Source organism: Saccostrea cucullata, unplaced genomic scaffold (genome assembly GCF_032062105.1).
Source record: "Saccostrea cucullata isolate Sc308-1 unplaced genomic scaffold, CSIRO_AGI_Scuc_v1 ctg7094, whole genome shotgun sequence".
Lineage (NCBI taxonomy): Eukaryota > Metazoa > Mollusca > Bivalvia > Ostreida > Ostreidae > Saccostrea > Saccostrea cuccullata.
Window position 1 is genome coordinate 3,795 of NW_026928051.1, and position 23,295 is coordinate 27,089.

Consider the following 23,295-nt stretch of genomic DNA (forward strand, 5'->3'; position numbering starts at 1 on the left):
CAAAAATGTTGACAGTTGCGCCATAGTCCCATTGACCATTTTGGCCTTCCAATACTGAATTGCTGTTTTATAAATTCCAAAAAAAAAAATTTAACTGCTGTTTTGTAAATTCAAAAAAAAAAATGTGCGAAGTTATTCCAAAGATTAAAAAAAATTGAATTTTTCATGCATTGGTGCGAAAGACATTAAATGGATACAATGCATTTTCTATTTTTATTTCAACTTCATGTCATACCGGTGCCATTTTATAAATAAATGTCTGAAAAGATTTTTTAAAAAAAAGAATAGAATTGGCATCATCTTGGTAAAAAAGTTCTCATAAAAGTCTCTCTTAAGAATAATAATAGTTTCATTTCCTGTATATATTTATAGTTTATACCTGTTGTAGCTGGTACTTTGTGTTAAATGCTCCAGAAATACTTTTAATAAAGCGTCCCGCATTCCACTGCCCTTCACTGTATCTATAAAACATAGAAGACATTTTGTCTTATAGCCAAAACTGAGAGTGATGTTGTATTCCAGAAACATAATTTTTAATTGTGGCTAATATCGAAAAAAAAATTAATAGTATGCCAAATTTTTTTTTCTGTTTCGAAATGTGTATCATGTAAACATAGTTGATCACTTCCATGGGTAGGTTTCTGTTACAATTTTTCGTTGTTTACACTGAGCTCTATATACATGTATGTGAAACTCGAATATTAATATCAATAGAAACTATACAAGCTTTTTAGTATGTCAGTTGATATAACTGATACCAAATATAATATCATCTTGGACCAGGAAGCAAACATGACTTACTCATTCATGATATAATCCCAGCGGGATCTGATAAAGTTCCAGGCTATGGGTCGACCAATCATCGTACTGCCTACAGACGAGATGACACTCGTACCGTCCTGTTTCCTGACCTCACCGTCAGTTACAGCATACTCCAAAAACCTGAGGGATAAAATCAAAATGTAAACTGAAAAGATGTACAAAGATCAAATATGCTTGAATATCTTGTATCTTTCTTCATATCTTAACTGATAAAATACAGCAAACTAATTATAGATCTGGATGATTTAAAAAAAAAGATACTATCCATTTGTCAAGCAGTCAGGTCAGTTGACCTGAACTTGAAAAAATGGAAAATTTGAAAAAAGAACTAATATTTCATTTCCTACTATTTAAGAAATGACCTCAAATTTCACTTCATTATAGTGTCCAGACAGTAACTTACTGTTACATGACTTTTATCAGCTCCAAAAACTTTTATTTTACCATGCATGGTGATTCTTTTTTTTAATAGCCGTGTTTGACTACGCATACCTCTGAAGAAGCCAGGGAACCTTAGTACAAGACAGGGCAGCTAGGATCTTGGCTCTTTCTGAGGCTACTTGGGAGGTTTTGTATTGATTGTAGGCAAAATCCCACTCCTTCTGTCCACCCTCTTTAATGGCTGTACAGTAGACAGTGTATTTCAGTCCAGGGTCAATTCTGTAGAACAAAGAAATACAGGAAAATATTAAAATGTTGATAACTTAAAAAACATATAAACACACACCCACTAATACATGTAACAGCTCAAAATCAAATGCTTATTTCATAACTTTAATATTAAGTTAAATTGACAGACTGGTAGCAGTATACTATGGTGCCCACCCAAACCCCACCCTTAAGTTTTTTTGCTGTATATTTAGGTTTGGAAATGTCTCTCCTAATCCTGTTTTACCATCAGGCTTCTGTCTGACTCAGGAACAAACCAAACTCCTTCTGATACATTAGTTTTATAAAGTGTTTATCAAGTAAATTTTTTCATTAATTTAATAATTTTTATCAGTTTTTAAACTGATAAAAGATTTGTCATAAGGCAGGACAGACATGTGAATTCCTTCACATGCCTTTTATAAAAACTATAGTAGACTACTCATAAGTAATCAATGAATCTTACTGATTATTATTGGGCTGGTCCATCCACTGTTTGAACTGTTCTACAGCTGCAGCCAGACACTCGGGGATGTCATAGGAGCATGCTGTGATGGCAACATTGGATCTCATATACCTGTAAAACAGATGAAAATAATCCAAAAAGTACATCGATCCAAACTCTAAGTTAATAAATACCGGGTACACACAATTATATTAAATTTCCCTCTTTTCTGTCATTTGTTTAAGCTTCTCTGAAATCAAAACTTGATCCTGAAATAAATAGATAATTACAAATTACATATCATATACCATGTTACTAACTAATAAATGACTTACGATTCTAAATGTGTGGCTCCTGTATTGTTCAAACCAATCTCATTGTAAATGTCTCTCACTAGATTCTGCATCTTTTTCTGCATGTCAATAAAACATGAAATTTGTTTATTAGGTGGAATAATCTAAGTTTGCCCTCTTTACACTAGTTAAAAGGAAGAGAATTTAGGATTAGGCCATTCCAAGTTTTTTCTATGTTTAGCGTCCGCATGCGCCTTGCTTTTTGCGCCAACTTTTGAAAATTCTCATGGGGGATTTTGCGCGTGACGACAATTTTCAAAGCTTTAAATTTGCGACATTTTGTCGTGAAAATAAATGATTATGAAATACTTTTTTAAAAAAATTATAATATTGATAGCACTTATTAATACAGCACAAATAAAACAATACAAATTAAAGTTTTATTTTTCCAAATTTAAATATCTTTGCTTAATAGTGTTACTCTGTTCTATCAGTTTACATTTTGTTTGTGGTATGTACCCTTAAAATCAAGTGTCACTTGATTCCCTAAAAGTAAGTATATAGACAGTGCATGATTAATTTTATCTCTCACACAAAACAATTTGGAGAAATAGGCCTAATTAAATCATGATTTTTTTAACACAAGCCCCACCCCCCACCCATCCCAAAGAAAATTAAAATTGTAAAAGACTACATTATGAACATGATGAACTTTTGCAGTCTTGGTAATGCCATATGGGTCTCTGGTATTTCCTCGACATATATGTAACAAAGAAATACAATGTACAATATGAGTATGATCTATGGGAGAATGGGGGGAGAAATTCAGTGTACCTAACATGAGAGTATTATTTAATCTAAATTATTTTCAATATTTTTTTAAACTGACAAATTATACAATATTTTTATTATTAGCAGTTAAAATCAGCAGCTATATATGCTTTGAAATTTTCTACTTTCGTTTTCAAAAAAACGATCTTTTTGGATTCCAATTTTATTGTTTGATTGTCATTTTATTGACTTTAATTTTTGTTTTTAATAAAATGACTACTAATTAAGCCCTTAATCTAAGTGTTTCACTTCGCATACCCCTTCAAACTGAAAAAGATTAGTCCCCTAACTGCTCCAGGCTATAAGCTACCTGTACCTGGACAGCTGCCTGTGCGTTCAATCGAGAAGTGATTTCCTGTGGCTAATAACTCTGCATGCTATGTAAACAATGAGACTTGTCTGTGTGCATTGAATAAACAACTCTGATATTCTTATCCCGATTGACAAAATTTGGCGGTAGGGAAACTGAAAATCTGAATTTTTTCAAATCGGGAAATTGGGGCAATTTTTCTCTCCCGATCGGGAAGGCAGGATGAAAGGGTAAAATCGGTAGAATCCCGCCTAAATCGGGAAAGTTGGCATGTATGTTTTTGACACCCCATATGAGAAAAAACACATAATAGGAGTCCTGAAATTGATAAATTTAGTCGAAATTTTTGAATTCTGTAAATTTCTCCAAATAATTCTGTACAGTAAGTTATATTGGGTGTATTGTAAGCATTTCATCCGTTGTTTTTGCTTAAGAATAGATATTTCTTCTATTAAAGCAGTTTAGTTAGATCAAATCATTTGAGAGAACGTCATATTTATGACTTTAAAGCTTGTGTTTTATGTTTTGGCTTGTGTGTTTTTTGTGAATAAGTAGGTAGGCTTTTGAAATATGAGTGAACGCTAAACAGAGAAAAAACTTGGAATGGCCTTAATTCAAATGACATTATCTCTTTAACATAACTGTGTCTGGGTGAATAAAAAGTAAGCCATCCATTTTTTTTGTGTAAAATGGCAAAAAATAATGTGGTTAAAATATGCATACAAAATATATTCCTTTTAAACAAGTGACAAGTTTTTTTCCCTCACAACTATGAAAGGAGTAAATGATGAGAGAAGATTAGGGTACAATGGCTGTCAGGGGTTAAAAGCTTACACTGAAATCTCCGTAGTACTTGGTCAGAGACAGCATGGTGTCTATGTAGGCCAGCTGTCCCTCCCCCGCCTGACGGGGAATGTAGTCCCTCTCTTTAGATAGATAGTCTACTGTCTCTAGAGCCACACTCATATCTAACTGGTTAGATCTGTAAGGAAAATAATTCTTATATTGTTTTAATTAATAAGTTAAAACTTATTTCAAAGATTTTTGTATAGCGGATTTGAGATTTATATCCCCAGTTATTCATTGCTCTGTGACCTTCAACTTTGTTCTAGATTCACTTTTAGGTCAAGGTCAATAATTTGCCAAATTTCAGTTTGATCTAATTCATTTAGACAAAAGCTAAAACCAAAATGTTCTCCTCTCATTGCCAAAGACTATTCTTTAAAGTTAAGCTATTCTTACCTTGCAAAGCTCCAGGCATCATTAATTATCTGAGCACGATTGATAGTGGATATGACCTGTATTCACAAACAAAAACATAAGTATCTATGTATCATAATAATCAAATCAATGAAACTTAATAAGCTACAGTAACTATTATGTACTTTTTAATGTACTTAAAAAAATACCCCTGTGTATGTACTGTATGTACTTACAGTATGATTTTGATTGAGTTGAGCTATCAGAGCTCTCCAGTTTGCCTCGGTATAATTGACCCTGTAGACGCCATACTGGTCTGTGTTAGCTATTATCCAATCAGAAGTCTTCACAGAAGGGTCAGCGAATTCTGAAACAAAATCATGGACATCACAAAAATCAATCCAGTATTGTAATACATGTATTTGAAATCTGCACATTCAAGGAGTGTTACCCTTTTTCAGTAAAATTTGTATATAAAGAAGTCATAAAGACAAGAATTTCTAGTTTCTTAAGTAAAATTCTTTCATCAAATGCATACAAAAAAAGTGGCATGTGAATGAGGACATGCAGATAAAAACTTTAAGATATTTTTATCTATTTTTCTAATCATTCTTTGTTTTATTTTCTAAATGAACTCTCAAACGTGCTCTAAACTCTATTTTTGCTCCGTAATTCCCCTTGCAATGTTAAATACATGTATGTGTAGTTAGTCCGATCTTTTACCTTGACTTGTTGTATTGAACCATTTCACATCATTGCTGTTCTTTTTAAAATTCTTCTCTGTCTTTGTCGTGTAGGTCAATGGCACCCACCATTTATAGCTAAAATTAACCATAACACTCCACAAGTCTACATAAAAATCTCACCAATTCATCAATCCAATGATATAAAAAAAAAGAGTTCTTGTGGACTAAAACCAAATTTTTTCCCATAGTAATGAAAAGCTGACATACCCAAATGGAGAAATGTAAACAAGTGGATCTTTAGCATCAGGGTTTCTTAGGAACCGATTCTGTGTTGCCCTGACGACTCCATCTCGTGGGACTGTCACCGTGACAACAGGGTAGTTCATTTGTTTGATCCAGGTGTGCATTATTGCTCGAATTGATGTTGGATACTGTAAATTTTTCTGCTGAACAATCTGTATTTTGGAGAAAAATAGTTCATATGCATCAACATCAGCATCAACATCTTTTTTTCTAAATTTTGATTTGTTTGCTTTAAGCCTCCATCTCAAACATGCTAAATTAGATTCAGTGTGAAAGATAACACATTTTACTCTAGAATCATTATATTCAAATTAGAGTAGAAAAGAAAGTTTCATGAAGTTTGTATTGGAAGTAAAATGACCTTGACATTAGAAATCAAAAATGACCTTGACATTCTATTAACTTTTCTAAAAATTTTATCAAGAAACTCACCGTATCCATGGCATCCCAGAGGTCATCGTGGAAGGCGTTCCCATACTTCCTACTCTCTAAATATAGCTGCAAAGAATAACACATCCTTCATAAATAATGAAACGGTATAAGTTGTCTAACAGAAGTATAAACTGTATCTGTAAACTTGCTTGTAGTGATTTTAATTGAAGAATAATATACCGTAAAACGAGAATATTTGGTGCACTACTAAATTTTAGTGCCTTTGGCGCAAGAGCCCCTGAGCACAAAAATTTATTGTGCGCTAACAGATTTCAAAATATTATTTTTTGTGTGTGTTCAAAGCTTTTACATAAGTACATTTAAACCGCAAGGCATGATTACGTAATGTTGAAGGGTCGTTGGATTTTTATAAACACACTTGCACTGCACATGGTAGGATCAATGGAGAAAGTTCTGCCAAATTATGATTTAATTAAACTATTGTTATATACCCCGGTAGTCGTTACATGTACCTGATTTTAGTCATTAGCACCTTCAAAGTTTGGCTTCTCGGCGTGTCAATCATCTAATCGCCTCGAGGTAAACAGTGCAATCAAGCATGGCGATTGAGCTTCCAGACATACCTGATTATGATTACCGTTTATCCAAGTAACTTTCTTCGGGTGTATGCATTGTTTTAATTTAAATAAAATGCATAAATTCTCCACTGCTTTTAATTTAAATAAAAATAAAATTAATTTTAACACCGTATCATGACACCAAGGTAAAGTTGACGAATATTTACTTATATACGGAAGCGCTATTGTGTTTCCGTGCTTGACTAACCAAAAAGTCAAATACGGGTGTGGATAAAAAAACAAATTATCAAATTTTTATATTTTCATGACAAGTGAAAGCGCTGAAATTTACTTGCGCCAATGCATTCCCACTTGCGTTTGCGCTAAAATACGTATGCGCCAAATTTTCACGTTTTACAGTATTTGCCATGATTTTTCTTCAAAGAAAACAAAATTGTTCTCTACTTCTTATTAAAGAGTTAGAAGAGTATGTATATGAATTTGCAAATGGACTAGAACTTTTGACATTCAGGTATTCATGCTTTTTCAGCAAAGAAAATTGTAACAAGCAAGGCTTCATAAAGGAAATTTGGTCTCTGAAGAGAGAAATTTTCCACACATAGATTAAGAACAAAATTTCTTCAGCATACACCAGTACTTACATTGAGGCCTTTTCTGAAGTTCTCCTCCCCCAAGAAAAACCTCATCATTCTGATGATGCTTCCTCCCTTAAAAACAAGGATAAACTTGGTGACTACTTTGATTTCAATGAAAAAAAAAAGAAAAGCTTTAAAAAATTACAGAAATATTGTCTAGAAAAATTCTTGTGAATCGATGAAAAATTGAGATCTCTTTTATGTCACAGTTGTTCCAATTTCAGATTTTCAAAGTTTTTCAGGTCCAATGTTCTTTCTTTACAAAATACGTTGCATTCACTGTCACAAGATGAAATGAGATATATAATCAGAGAATCAGCAAATTTCTTTTTCATTGGTTATACTGTAAAACATCAGTATGATTGAGATAATAAAAGTGCATACCATATGGCATTGATCATTCTATTACAAACCTTGGAGTATGATATTGTATCAAATACAGCATTCATTTCATCAACTGTTTTTATAGGCACATATATTGGATGAGATGTAACAAAGGCATCAATGCTGAATGTAGAATACAGCTCACTTAGAATAAACTGATCCCACTATGAAAAGGAAAGAATCTGAATATATAATATAATGTCATTTCAATAAAGATATTAACCTTATGAACTCTAATGTAGACAATTCATTTGTAAACATAGATCAAATCAGGTTTCATGTATACAGTAAAAAACTCCAACAATATGATTTTTTTTCAAACTCCTACTTTACTGTAACAGATAAATTGACACAGAAGCCAAACTGTTGTGTTTATCATGTCATAAAAATATTGCAATACAGTTAGACTGACATATTATGTTTTCCTTTAGAAGGTAACAAACCATTTTCCAATCTGGGAAGAGATGATCTGCCCCCATATATTCGACAAAGGTCGCGAACCCTTCATTGAGCCAAAGGTCATCCCACCACTTCATAGTGACCAGGTTACCAAACCACTGTAAAAAACACAATGATAAAATATACAGGTATGTACATGACTAAGTAATTTGTTTAAGAATACAATGTACTGTAATCCTATGTAAAAATTAAGCAGTTTTCGGAGAAAATCAAGTATATCCTTGCTTGATACAAAATTTTGGGTGGAGTTTAAAAGGGTTTTTATTTTCACAAAGTTCACTCGATGAGCCCGAGTGATAACTGGTTATAATTACCTGATAGCCAGTTCAGTAACAGTGGCTTTAATTACCTGATGAGCCAGTTCTATTTACTGGCTATAATTACCTGATGAGCCAATTTGTGAATAGTTACAGTGACTTTTATAAACCAGTTTGGAAGGTTTTTACAGTTGCTTTAATTACATGACGAGTTGGCTTTGATTTGCAAGTTGTAATTACCTGATGATCCAGTTTGTAAATAATTAAACTGGCCATTACTACCTAATGAGCCAATTTGTGAATAATTACAGTGGATATAATTACCTGGTGAGTCAGTTCATGAGTAATTACAGTGGCTATAGTTACCTGATGAGCCAATTCATGAGTAATTGTAGTGGCTATAATTACCTAGTGAGCCAGTTTGTGAATAATTACAGTGGCTATAATTACCTGATGAGCCAATTCGTGAGTAATTGTAGTGGCTATAATTACCTGATGAGCCAGTTAGTGAATAATAACATGGCTATAATGACCTGGTGAGCCAGTTCTGTAACAGTAGCTATGATTACCTGGTGAGCCAGTTTGTAAGTGGTGAGCCAGTTCGTGAGTAATTACAGTGACTATAATTACATGATTAGCCAATTCGTAAGTAATTACAGTGACTATAATTACCTGATGAGCCTCTTAGTGAGTAATTACATGGCTATAATGACCTGGTGAGCCAGTTCGTGAGTAATTACAATGGCTATAATTACCTGGTGAGCCAGTTCATGAGTAATTGTAGTGGCTATATTTACCTGGTCAGCCAGTTTGTGAATAATTACAGTGGCTATAATTACCTGATGAGCCAATTCGTGAGTAATTACAGTGACTATAATGACCTGGTGAGCCAGTTCTGTAACAGTAGCTATAATGACCTGGTGAGCCAGTTTGTGGGTAATTACAGTGGCTATAATGACCTGGTGAGCTAGTTCTGTAACAGTGGCTATAATTACCTGGTGGGCCAGTTCATGAGTAATTACAGTGGTGACTCTCTGTCTATTTCCTTCTGAGGAGACTCCTGGTTTAAACAACATGGCGGTCTCTCTGTACGTAATTAAGCCCCAGTTCTCCATAGCTCCAGCGGCAAAGTCAGGAATAGCAATCATGTCTGTAAATAAAACAGACAAGAGGCCCACGGGCCTTATAGGTCACCTGAGCATTATGCAACAACTTTCCAGTTATTGAATTTGATTCATGTTTTAAGCCAGATGCTATATGGCATTCACAATTTTGAAAGAGGCACCATTGATCATCATAACAATACACTTAGCAGTTGCTTAGCTTGGTTACTGAATACCCATACGCAGGGTAGGGGAACAATATTGCATTTCAACTAATCAGTAATATTCAGCAATAATCAGAAGTGCCCCTAACACTGTGACATAAACCCCTGACCCTAGGTCCACACATTGCACAAATTTTTTAAAGGCACCCTTAAAATTGCCTATCCAAAAAAAAAAAATAAATGTTATATAAATATAAAGGAGCAGATTTCAAACAATTAATTCATTTTCAGTATATAAGTAGAGCCCCCCCCCACCCCTGGGGCCTTGAATTCACAATTCTGCAAGAGTAGGGCCCTTGCTCATCATAACTATAAAAGTAGTTCATCTGCTTCATACCCAGAGACAGAGAAGAAAATTTTCAAAGATTTAATGCATTTTCACTATATAATCAATAGAGCCTCGCCCTAACACCAGAGCCCCTGACCCTGGGGCCATAAAATTCATAATTTTAGAAGAGGCATTCTTGCTCATCATAACTATGTACTTAGTTAGTTTATTTAATACCTAGGAGCAGAGAAGAAGATTTTCAAAGAATTCATGCATTTTCACTATATAATCAATAGAGCCCCCCCCCCCTCCCCACACCAGAACCCTTGACCCTGGGGCCATAAAATTCATAATTTTGGTTGAGGCACTCTTGCTTATCATAACTATGCACTTAGTTAGTTTATTTGATACCTAGGAGCAGAGAAGAAGATTTTCAAAGAATTCATGTATTTTCACTATATAATCAATAGAGCCCCCCCCCCCCCCCCCACACCAGAACCCTTGACCCTGGGGCTATAAAATTCACAATTTGGGTAAAAGTACTCTTGCTCATCATAACTATGCACTTAGTTAGTTTATTTAATACAAAGGGGCAGAGAAGAAGATTTTCAAAGAAATCATGTATTTTCACTGTATATAATCAATAGAGCCCCACCCTAACACCAGAACCCCTGACCCTGCGGCCATAAAATTCACAATTTTGGTAGAGGCACTCTTGCTCATCATAACTATGTACTTAGTTGGTTTATTTAATACCCAGGAGCAGAGAAGAAGATTTTCAAAGAAATAATGCATTTTCACTATATACTTATTTAGCCCCGCCCTAGCACTAGAACCCCTGACCCTGGGGCCATGAATTTCACAGTTTTGGTAGAGGACTCAATGCTGATTACAATCATGCAAACAGTTTGACTGCTTGATGTCCAGGAGTAAAGAAGAAGATTTTTAAAGATTGCATTAATTTTAGTGGTTTTGGCCCCACCCCTCAGGCCCCAGGGGGGCAGGGATCATGAAATTCACAATTTTTGTTCCCCTTCACCCATAGATGCTTTGTGCCAAATTTGGTTGAAACTGGTTCAGCGGTTGCAGAGAAGAAGCTGAAAATGTTCAAATGTTAACACACGACGCACGACGGACGACGACGGACGAAAACGGATAGCAATAGGTCACCTGAGTTTACTCAGGTGACCTAAAAAGGTTAGATAGGGACTTGAACATGTTGAAAAAATGAACCTATTGACTGTCCACAGAGGCAAATTCAGGAAAAGCGATTATGTCTGAATATGGAAAATATCACTAAATATTATTAGCAAAATTAGCATAAGATTGATAAACTGTCAGTTTCTTCAACAATAAATGATAAACGATCATGAGGAAAGTCCCACAACTTTTAATATGACTGTAGTGGAGCTGTAAATCCAGATGAGGTAGTCAACAAATCATTACACATAAGTTTTAACTGAAAAAAATGTCATATTTGAAAGTTCAATTTAAATTATAGGTTAAGAACTGACATTTTCCCCATAAAGCAAATTCCATGAAGTATAATCAGAGTCAGGGTTCGACACTAACGGTAGACCGGCGGCCCGAGTCCACCAAAAAATTGGAAGGTCCACCAAATGTTTAGGACTAGGTGGACCGTCGGTCCACTTAAAATTTAAACACCATATTAAAAGGAAGTGAACTTCCAGGGTTTCTTTTTCTTTCAATCGAAATCCGTAACTCAAATTATTAATTCCTCCATACCTTTATTATACAAGAATTAAATATACATGTAAATAATGTTTAGGTAATGAGGGGGGGGGGGGGGCAGGCAAGCAACTCGATATATTTTACTTGTAAAATTGATAACTCCAATATTAACAATATTTATTGAGACGCAAAAACATTCAACACGGACCTTAAATAAGCATGAAAAATCCGTGCCAAATTAGCCAGTCTCTCCTCTGTTTACGTAATGCACAGAAAGTCTTCTAGCTATTCCCACTTTTTAAAAATCTCAATTCCACCTATTCCCACTTGCAAATAAGAAGAGATGTTTAGATTTACCTGTATTTTGTACATTTTAAGACAGAAAATAATGAATACATCAATGAGAAAATATGATTTATTTCGGATTTTTGAACTAATAATAAGATCTTACAAGAAAAAGTAGCTTAATACCTAAATTTAAGAACATAGTTAATTATTTGTTTACACACAATTCCACCTACTCCCACATAAAATCTTACCTTTTATCTTACCTTTTCTTACATGATTTTCAAAAAGTGGGAATAGGTAGAATGAACCACAGAAAGGTGTGAAAATAACATTGGGTATTTAAACAGGAAATCTCTTCACGCCTGAATGCACATTGTTAGAGATAATTAGAATTGATTGACAGCTGCACTTATGCATTGTTTTCTTTTTTTAAATATATGTTCAAACAGGCGTAATCTACATTAAATGAACTGCAGTTTCATTTTCTTTTCTTGATATACATGTTATATCACTATTTATTTGAATAAATAATTTTAGAAAATAATTTATTCATACAGATACAAGTACCTATGTCAGTTTTGCACCGTAGTAAAAAAAAAATGATCTAGCCATGGATACATGAAAAATTCACTTGTTTAATAATTGAACAAATTAATTAATAATTGGAGTTTTAAATTTAATCTGCCTGTGGAAGCAAAATAAATGCAGGTTTTCACCATTGTAACTTAATGATAATTATTAAAATATTTCTTTGGTTTGTAGATTAATTTTTTTTTTTTTTTTTTTTTTTTTTTTTTTTTTTAAGTTTTACAATATTTCTTTAAAAAAAATCTGACTAGTCCTTATATTGAGTTGATTCTGTTGACTGGTAAGATTTATGCTTTATTGGTCTGTCTGGAATCTGTATATACCCGGTATTAAAGCTAGTTTTAATTAATGCCTTGTTTAATGATTCATTCATTAATTCAAACTTTTATAAAGGTCCACCAGATATTAAGAAGGTCCACCAATGATTTTTGACAAGTGGACCTGCGGTCCACCAAGGTAAAAAAGTTAGTGTCGAACCCTGAGAGTGATACAAATCATACCCTTCAAGGTATAATTTTGTTCCCATTTTATTTTTTTTAAATACTGGCTAGAAAATCAATCTTAATTGTAATGGAACCATCCTCCCTTTGGATTTAATAAGAAAAAATGAATATCAATTATGCTTAATAAAAGAAATCTCAAAGACATACAAGTGTACCTTGTTTTTTCAGTGGGAAAGGGATGTCGAAATACTCTTCATAATAAGTGATGGTTTTGTTTCCGACATCCAGACCAAACTTTGTATCATTGACGGCCTCAGGCAGAGACCAGGCACTGTACTGTAATGGACAAATCGGGAATTTAAATGTAATATATGGCCATCTTTATAAAAAAATTTTGATTGCCCTCTCCTGACCGACTGACTACATGTAAAAAACGGCTTGACTCTAAACTTTTTTTTTTTACATTCCAAGACAAGATATTTTTTTCTTTTTATTCCTCTTATCCAGTCAACAAATATGTTTAAATTTTCTGGAGAAAAGATTTTATCCACCTACCGGGTACTTACTGATCTGATAATTTTACCCTGCATTGGGAGAGGGCAAGCAAACATTATTTTAAAGATAGCCTTCACTATTATTTTTTCTGGCATACCCCTCTCCCTTTCCATATTAATTTGACAAACACCAACACCTCAGTCAACTCCCCTTTTTTCCAATTTTATTCTTGGATATCAAATGTACTGTGGAATCAATGTCATCATTGTTCATGGGGAAAAAAATGTTTGTGCTTTTTGTGGGTCATGTTGAACCCAAGAAAGAACATCACCACAAATGATGACTTTGTCCATGTATAGCATCAATAAATCTTAAGTATAGGAGTTTTCCACAAAACTAGGTCCTAAAAAATCAGTACAGATTTGGGTGCCTATAATGATTTATCATAACCTGCATGGAAGTCAATCTCATATTATCAATTAAACAGTTTCCATTATTAGTACCTTCAAAGGCTTGATTCTAGAAAATGTCTATAAAAATTATACTTTTGGTGACAATTACATTTATTATAAATATTTGTACAACCATGCTGTTCAAAAGAAAAACTTACAATTATTCCATTTTTGGTGGTGGTAGTGGTCTTCTCAAACTGACAGACAATAAAAGCTAATAGGTATGTGGACATTCGAGGAGTTGTGTCATACACATCTGCCACAAAGTTATTTTCCCTGCAAAAATTATTTTTTAATACTATTATTCTCCCTTAGAAACATTTCAGGAAATTTAGTAGAGAAACAAAATGCATTTAATGTAGAATCACCAAGATTTATTAAAAAACATAGGTAATCAGAGATTACAGAGCTCACCTCAACGAATGTTATCTTTAAGTAAAGCAAAGTCACACAATTAACAAACAGAAAGTGTACATTCCAAAAATGAAAATATTTAAGCAATTTTGATCTGATACTTTGAAATAGACCAATATAAAAAATTAAAACTAGTTCTTCTTCATGAAAATGTAATTAAAATCCAGCATCTGAAGCAAATTTGAGAGTTTTCATCCCTTGATGCATCATTTGTGCAAGTTTGGTTTACACAATGTTATATAAGCCTATAGTTTTTTGGTAATAGACCTGCACCCATAACTTTTACCTGGTCCATTACCTGAAAAATGTATGTCGAATTCAGCATCCGACGCAAGTCCATTAGTGTGCATAATAAGATGTATCGTCCATGCAAGTTTGCTCATTATAGGGGCTCATAGTTAATTGGAAATGAAACCTGCATCAAAAACTAACATTTTCACTCATCCACAAAATGTAGGTCAGATTCAGCATCCAAAGCAAGCCTGGTAGTATGCATCCTTAGATGTATCATCCATGCAAGTTTGGTCATTAAAGAACTCATAGTTACTTGGAAATGTATCATGCACCAAAAACTTTAACCTGTTCACTCAACCGGAAAACGTAGGACAGATTCAGCATCCGAAGCAAGCCTGGTAGTATGTATCCTTATATGTATCATCCATGCAAGTTAAGTCATTATAGGGCTTATAGTTACTTGGAAATGAAACCTGCACCAAAAACTGTAACCTGTTCACTCAATCGGAAATTGTAGGTCAGATTCAGCATCTGAAGCAAGCCTGGCAGTATGCATCCTTAGATGTATCATCCATGCAAGTTTGGTAAACATAGGGCTTATAGTTACTTGGAAATGAAACCTGCACCAAAAACTTTAACCTGTTCACTCAACCGGAAAATGTAGGTCAGATTCAGCATCCGAAGCAAGCCCAGTAGCATGCATCCTTAGATGTATCATCCATGCAAGTTTGGTCAACATAGGGCTTATAGTTACTTGGAAATGAAACCTGCACCAAAAACTTTAACCTGTTCACTCAACCGGAAAATGTAGGTCAGATTCAGCATCCGAAGCAAGCCCAGTAGTATGCATCCTTAGATGTATCATCCATGCAAGTTTGGTCAACATAGGGCTTATAGTTACTTGGAAATGAAACCTGCACCAAAAACTTTAACCTGTTCACTCAACCAGAAAATATAGGTCAGATTCAGCATCCGAAGCAAGCGCGGTAGTATGCATCCTTAGATGTATCATCCATGCAAGTTTGGTCAACATAGGGCTTATAGTTACTTGGAAATGAAACCTGCACCAAAAACTTTAACCTGTTCACTCAACCGGAAAATGTAGGTCAGATTCAGCATTCGAAGCAAGCCCGGTAGTGTGCATCCTTAGATGTATCATCCATGCAAGTTTGGTCAACATAGGGCTTATACTTCCTTGGAAATGAGACCTACACCAAAAACTGCACCCAAAATGTTAACCTGCTCCAAAAACATTAACCTGGTCATTCCTTTGCTGAAATTGCAGCATCTGAAACTTTGACTGGTACAATGAAACACATTTAAAGCATCTTCCATGTATGTCTAATCAATATAGGACATAGAAGTATTTAAAATGAAAACTGCTCCAAAAAACTTAACCTTAACCTGGGACGCCGACACCGACGGTATTACATAAGCTCTCCCAACTTCGTTGAGGTGAGCTAATAACTGTTTGTTTACTTGTTCTTATATTCTAGGATCTGCATATTGGACAAGGATTTGAAATCATTTCGTCGCACCAGGGTGACCTTGAACATGGCCTTCATGTCAGGTTCGTCAAAGCAAGGGAAGGATTTTCTGGCATCCACAGGTTCCATCTGAGTTGTGGCCAAAAATCTGAAAAATAAGGAGCAAATCAAAAAAAAAAAAGCAATTTGAACCTGATGGGACTGTTAAAAAACTTTGAGATATCCAAGGATTCGAGATATCAAGGGTAAAAAACTTTTAGAATTCATGGTTGGGACTTCCACATCACTTGGACATATCCATGTTATTCAAGATATCAGAGTTCAAGATACCACAGTTCAGCTGTATTATCAGAATCTAAAGATAACATTGGAGATGACCACCCCTAAATGCACTGAACACTGTTAAATGTGACATCTTACTTGGTTTGATTGTTGCTGGTGTAGGTGCTATAATAGAGACCAGCCAAGTCATCCTTAAGGGGACCAGAAAACTTCAAGCTCAGCTCATACTGCCGTCCCGGTACCAGCTCGGTGTTCAGCTTAAAGATCGAGAACATGAGTTCCTCCTCACGAGACAACGAGCTGAACAAGTTACCTCCCCCTCCCACGGCCTTCACTTCAATGGAGCTCTCCTCGATCGTGATCATGTTACTGTGTAACGTGATATTCTTGGTTCTTGCCGTGACGTTGACGAGGAGCGTCAGATTTCCAGAGAAAGTGAAATTTTTTGGGTTGGGTTGATACAGGTCTGGGAAGAGTTCTAGGGTGTATAGTTCCGGTAGTACAGAGCGAGGGAGGCGAACGTTTCTGTTGACCTGTTTTGTGGGGGCCGTGCGGTCCAGCCATTTCTGTATGATGGGGAGGTTCTTTTTCATCCATTCTACACTGGCCTGGACCTTCTCGATGGCCTGCTCCCCGGCCCTGGTGGCTGACCCCAGATCTCTACCCTTTATGAAGTCCTTCAGCTGAAAACAAATAAATACATCTGTCAGATTCTTCCTCTCTATTGAAAAATGGCTATGTTTTAAATAAATTATCAGCCAGTCAATCTAAATGTCCTTCAAGTTGAAAGTATAGAATTTACAAATTTTCACATCATGTGCTTTTTGCTGACTTACATTTAGAGAATGATTTTGTTCAATGAAGTTTAAAATACTTTAATGACTTAATGTCAATGATCTTTTTAAAATCTTTTTTTATCATATTGTAGAAGGTACCTGTTGCAGTTCTAATTCAGTATTAAATGACTCTGTGACTCCAGATATAAGACGAGAAAAGGAGAACGATCCCCCACCATAGCTAGAAAATCAACAGGCTCAACATGCAAACACATCAACTTCACATCACAACATTCACATCAACTTCTTCAACATTAGCATCAACATCATCATCAATATTAAACAATCAACAATAAGTTAAATCATGCACTTTTAACCAGTACCTCTAATAAACAATAAAATTCCTTGAATCCATGCAGACTAATATACTCTAAGGCCAAAAAAAAATTAGTCTCTCTGGTACAGCTGCATTAAGCTGAGTGCTATTCACTTTCAAACATTAAAAAGAGGAATAAATTATTTTTTTCAGAACTGAGCTTTTCACATTTTCATTACTATAGATTTGGGAAAAAGAAAGATCAATCTTGCAATTAAAATAACACAGCCTGCTAAATTTTGGAGAGAAATATTTGACCACAGAAACTAAATAATAATTTTCTTGGCCTTGGTGAAAGGTACAACATTCAACATTCCAACAATGTTCAATAATAAGTCATGCATTTCACTGGATAGTAAGATTTTAATGCAATGAATATGTCAGGTAGAATGATCCTTTCATCCAAGTGTAGTTTAGTGTGTTATCAGAAAATTTAATGAAACAATTTGGAAATGAAAATGAAAATCTAGATAATTTATACACAACAAAACAAGAGAACAAATCGTAAAAGAAAAGAGTAGTTTGAAAATTAACTTTCTAGAGCAGAAACTTCAAAGAGAACATTCAACCTTTAAAATAAAATTAAAAACATCTGCTCACATAAAAAACAAATGTGTTCACAAACACAAACATAGGTAATCAGAGATTACAGAGCTCACCTCAACGAATTTTGTCTTTAAGTAAGGCAAAGTCACACAATTAACCAACAAAAAGTGTACATTCCAAAAATGAAAATATTTAAGCAATTTTGATCTGATACTTTGAAATAGACCTACATAAAAAATTTAAACTAGTTCTTCTTCATGAAAATGTAATCAAAATCCAGCATCTGAAGCAAATTTGAGAGTTTTCATCTCTTGATGCAACATTTGTGCAAGTTTCGTTTATACAATGTTATATAAGCCTTATAGTTTTTTGGAAAAAGACCTGCATCCATAACTTTTACCTGGTCTATTATCTGAAAAATGTATGTCGAATTCAGCCTCCGAAGCAAGTCCATTAATGTGCATCCTAAGACGTATCGTCCATGCAAGTTTGCTCATTATAGGGCTCATAGTTAATTGGAAATGAAACATGCATCAAAAACTAATATTTTCACTCATCCACAAAAAGTAGGTCAGATTCAGCATCCGTAGCAAGCCAGGTAGTATGCATCCTTAGATGTACCATCCATGCAAGTTTGGTCATTAAAGAACTCATAGTTACTTGGAAATGAATCATGCACCAAAAACTTTAACCTATTCACTCAACCAGAAAATGTAGGTCAGATTCAGCATCCGAAGCAAGCCTGGTACTGGTAGTATGCATTCTTATATGTATCATCCATGCAAGTTTGGTCAACATAGGGCTTATAGTTACTTGGAAATGAAACCTGCACCAAAAACTTTTACCTGTTTACTCAACCAGAAAATGTAGGTCAGATTCAGCATCCGAAGCAAGCCCGGTAGAGTGCATCCTTAGATGTATCATCCATGCAAGTTTGGTCAATATAGATCTTATAGTTACTTGAAAATGAAACCTGCATCAAAAACTTTAACCTGTTCACTCAACTGGAAAATGTAGGTAAGATTCAGCATCCGAAGCAAGCCCAATAGTATGCATTCTTTGATGTATCATCCATGCAAGTTTGGTCAACATAGGGCTTATAGTTACTCAGAAATGAGACCTACACCAAAAACTTTAACCTGTTCATTCAACCGGAAAATGTAGGTCAGATTCAGCATCCGTAGCAAGCCAGGTAGTATGCATCCTTAGATGTATCATCCATGCAAGTTTGGTCAATATAGATCTTATAGTTACTTGGAAATGAAACCTACACCAAAAACTTTGACCTGTTCACTCAACCGAAAATGTAGGTCAGAATCAGCATCCGAAGCAAGCCCGGTAGTATGCATCCTTAGATGTATCATCCATGCAAGTTTGGTCAACATGGGGCTTATAGTTACTTGGAAATGAAACCTGCACCAAAAACTTTAACCTGTTCACTCAACCGGAAAATGTACGTCAGATTCAGCATCCGAAGCAAGCCTGGTAATGTGCATCCTTAGATGTATTATCCATGCAAGGTTGGTCAACATAGGGCATATAGTTACTTGGAAATGAAACCTACACCAAAAACTGCACCAAAAATGTTAACCTGCTCCAAAAACATTAACCTGGTCATTCCTTTGCTGAAATTGCAGCATCTGAATCTTGGACTGGTACAGTGAAAGACACTAGAAGCATCTTCCATGCACGTCTGATCAATATAGGACACAGAAGTAATTAAAAAGAAAACTGCTCCAAAAAACTTAACCTTAACATGGGATGCCGACGCCGACACCGAGGGTATCACATATGCTCCCCCCAACTTCGTTGAGGTGAGCTAAAAAGAACATGCAGTTCACAACAAAACCCCAAATGAACATGCCTGATTATTTATACTACATGACTTACTCTTTCCTGAGTTGGTCCCAGTTCTGTCTCACGAAGTTCCACACCAGGCCTTTGCCAATCGTGTTCCGCGAGATGTAGGTTATGACAGTGGTAGCGTCCTGTTTGCGAACCACATTTGTGTCCAGAGCATACTCAAGGTACCTGTAAATCAAAAAGAGTGTAAAGATATGTGAACCACGTTTGTATCCAGAGTGTACTCAAGGGACCTCTAAGTCAAAAATAATGTAAAGAAAGTCCTGTCTGGATGCTTAAGGTTTACAGTGTATGAAAAGAATTTCAAGTTTCCAATTGAGCTAACCTTGCATGTACAGAGCTGCCAACATTCTGAAATGATAAATAGTAAGGCGGGGTCTAGGGACCACCTAGGCCCCCTGCCGCTGAAGATGTTTTGTAAATGGACATGTAATCTGAGGCATGATTCCATTTTGTTTACTTTAAAACATTGACAGTAATGTGAACGGCCTTCTAAAACCGAAACGATACAAGCAAGCGTTGTAAGAATTATGAATATATTATAATAGTAGAAACTAAAGACTGTCAGCTATGAAAATACCGGTATTATATACTTTGAACGAGAAAAACTGAAATCGGAGGAATATAGAGAGAAATCGTACGGCGTATTTTAGACGCTGATTTTGTATGCCTTACGCCAAAATCGTAAGGGTTGGCAGCTCTGCATGTATCCCAAAAGAATATATTGATAAAGTCAAAATTTAAATGTATTTTCATTCTATAAGGACTAGAAATCCCTAGAAATTGGGTGTCTGACAATCACACATCATTCAACAATTGTATATTTCTTTATCCTGCTAATTATAAGCAGCCATGTCTATTTTGAACAAAAAACAACTGCTCTAATCCCACTAAAATTCTATATACACTTACCTGCTCAGCAGCCATGTTTGTTTAGAGCAGGACATAGCGTACAGAAATCTACTGCTCTCTGAGGCCAGTGTAGAGTCCTTGTATTGCTGTAGGACAAAGTCCCACTCACTCTCTCCCCCCTCGGCGACCCCTGTACAGTACACCATCGTCTTCAGATTCGGATCCACACTGAAAACAAATAAAATTTTATTCTGCTGCAACTAAATAGTTTCTGCATTGAAGACACTGTAATACAAATGCTCAGTTTTAATAACAAGTCAGAACACTATCAAGTGTTAAAACTGAATTAGACAGGTAACTTATAGGTTTAAAGTTGGATTGGACTGTCATTACTCTCAGATTGGATGGAATATTGACAGTTTTAATATTGGATTGGATGGAAAAAAATTACAGGTTTTACTTCTGTGTAGTCAGAATACTTAAAGGTTTACTATTGGATTGGATGAAATACTTACAGGTTAACTGTCGGATTAGACATCCACTTGTCAAAGATGGCCTTCACCTGTGTCCTACAGCCAGGGACATCATAGGTACAGGCCAAGTCAGCCACATCTGATCGTGTATAGCTGTAACAATAGGAAATAATTTTTTTTACATCAAACTGTATATTATCTTTTTGCTCTATCTTCTCTGTTTCAATGATTTTTATTTTCAAAAAACTGAGTACAAAACAAGTATTTTCATTGTTTTGCACAAAAGAACTCACATTTCTAGATGGTTTGAATTAGAGTTGTCCAGTCCAAGTTTTCCAAATGGCTTCTTCAACAGAGATGCCATGAAATTCTACAAGAAAAATAATCATCGTAAGAAAATGTTAATTATGTATTTCACGAATTTCTGATTTTATGTATGAGATTTGGTAAATATACACCTGCATATATTTTCCTTGTAAGTAAAATTATAAGCAAATCAACATTTTCCAAAAATGCTAGAGCTACAAGTTTAAAATGCTCATCTTAGCTCATAAAAAGAACGTATAAGAAAACAAAGTACATGTAAATATAAGAATTGCAAACACTCTAATGCAAATAAAGGATGCATGCAGAAAAACTCTCACACTGCAATGTCCTAATACGTCCACGTCAGTTATTTCACTCAACTCACAAAACATGTTGAATAACTTGGAGAACAAATTTTCAAAATTCGAAGTTACTGTTTTCTGTTCAGGTTTTTTTTTTTGCCCATTTGACCCCGTTTTCTATCGTACCTTGTACTCCCCATACAGAGGGGTGCGGACCAACATTTTACGGACGTACGACAGCTCCTTCTCCGCGGCAGTCCAGGGGACATAATCCATTTCAGCCCCCAGGTACTCTATGGTCTGAAGGGCTGTCTCCATTGGCAGTTCTCCAGCCCTGTGTTAATTAAAAGGAAAAAATTAGGAAGAAATTTTTTTTAATTCCCTTGTAGCCTTGTAAAAAGTAAAAATTTACTGTAAATTAATTTGCATGTGGAAATTACTTCATGTTACATCAAATATGCATCATATTAAAGGAAAGTATTAAATATAAAATAAAATACTCACTTAAAAAAAAATTAACTAAATTAATGCACTGCATATTTTAGTAAACTTACTTTGCAAGGGCCCAAGCATCATTAATCAGCTGAGCTCTGTTTGTCGAATAAATTACCTATGACAAAAAAAATCACTTGGTATCATCTTTTTGTCTGTCAAGAAAAGACATAACACCTTCTTCCATTAAAAAAAAACACTTTCTAAAAAAAACTTTTTAAAAAGACTGCATTGAATTTGAAATTTTAGCCTGAGAAACTCAAGATTAATTTTTCTGGCCTGAATGCTTGGCATTTTCTCTGAATAACTGTGTTTTCCACACAGAGGAGCTCTGCTCTAGAAAACTGATTCAAAATTGTACCTCATGATCTGCCTTCAATTGACCAATCAATTTATTCCAATTGTCGAGGTCATAGTTCATCCTGTAATATCCAATCGCCTGTACATTACCCAGAATCCAGTCTGCTGCTGGGATATTTGTTGGAATATCTTAAAAATATAAGACTAGTACTAATAATATATTTACAGGGGATAAATGTCTAATACTTAATATGTAAGACCTACATGTACATGTATATTGCACAATACCTATAGAATGAATTGAAAAATAATGTTATATTCTAGTTCTGTCAAGTTAATCACAAAAGGCGAGAAATTCATTTCACTCTAAGCCTTTAATCAATATAAGTGTTATGCCTTTAACACCATGCTTTCAGTTTCACAAATGGAACTGTTTATTTGACCTAGACCCTTATCTTAATAAATTTTCAAAAAAAAACATCTCTTGAACTCACTAATGTTGAAACTTATTTGTAACCAACGCTCAAGTTGCTGACATAAAATATTAGACAACTAGACAAATGCAATGACTGTAAATAAGGAGCACGAAATCTTAAGCAGAACAAATACCTTGGGTAGCATCATTGACCCATACTAAGTCACTGTAAGACTGATTAAACTTCTTATGAGCCTCTGTGGTGTATGTGAAGGGTATCATCCATTGGTATCTAAAACAAAACAACAACAACTTCATATCACTATATAGCAAACAGATCAAAGTAACTGTACATGTGTACTTAAAAAAGGGGGAGCTTC

General features: G+C 34.9%; 1 protein-coding gene across 1 annotated transcript in view; it reads right to left on the bottom strand.

Annotated features, from left to right (window-relative positions):
- Positions 1-379: 379 nt before the first annotated feature.
- LOC134276269 (aminopeptidase N-like) overlaps positions 380-23,295 on the bottom strand; it is a gene marked incomplete at its 3' end in the record, with an annotated part of 28,775 nt that continues 5,859 nt past the window's right edge. Inside the window, exons 6-33 of the mRNA XM_062758528.1 lie at positions 23,110-23,207; positions 22,562-22,689; positions 22,263-22,318; positions 21,895-22,042; positions 21,394-21,470; positions 21,143-21,253; positions 20,688-20,855; positions 19,803-19,943; positions 17,150-17,231; positions 16,353-16,897; positions 15,925-16,080; positions 13,956-14,073; positions 13,066-13,186; positions 9,240-9,394; positions 7,972-8,085; positions 7,558-7,692; positions 7,151-7,216; positions 5,971-6,036; positions 5,503-5,690; positions 5,273-5,370; positions 4,786-4,916; positions 4,592-4,647; positions 4,184-4,331; positions 2,251-2,327; positions 1,937-2,047; positions 1,315-1,482; positions 802-942; positions 380-461 (exon numbers count right to left, since the gene is read on the bottom strand). Of these exons, the coding sequence (XP_062614512.1) occupies positions 380-461; positions 802-942; positions 1,315-1,482; positions 1,937-2,047; positions 2,251-2,327; positions 4,184-4,331; positions 4,592-4,647; positions 4,786-4,916; positions 5,273-5,370; positions 5,503-5,690; positions 5,971-6,036; positions 7,151-7,216; positions 7,558-7,692; positions 7,972-8,085; positions 9,240-9,394; positions 13,066-13,186; positions 13,956-14,073; positions 15,925-16,080; positions 16,353-16,897; positions 17,150-17,231; positions 19,803-19,943; positions 20,688-20,855; positions 21,143-21,253; positions 21,394-21,470; positions 21,895-22,042; positions 22,263-22,318; positions 22,562-22,689; positions 23,110-23,207 (3,685 nt within the window). The remainder of the gene's footprint in view (positions 462-801; positions 943-1,314; positions 1,483-1,936; positions 2,048-2,250; positions 2,328-4,183; positions 4,332-4,591; positions 4,648-4,785; positions 4,917-5,272; positions 5,371-5,502; positions 5,691-5,970; positions 6,037-7,150; positions 7,217-7,557; positions 7,693-7,971; positions 8,086-9,239; positions 9,395-13,065; positions 13,187-13,955; positions 14,074-15,924; positions 16,081-16,352; positions 16,898-17,149; positions 17,232-19,802; positions 19,944-20,687; positions 20,856-21,142; positions 21,254-21,393; positions 21,471-21,894; positions 22,043-22,262; positions 22,319-22,561; positions 22,690-23,109; positions 23,208-23,295) is intronic.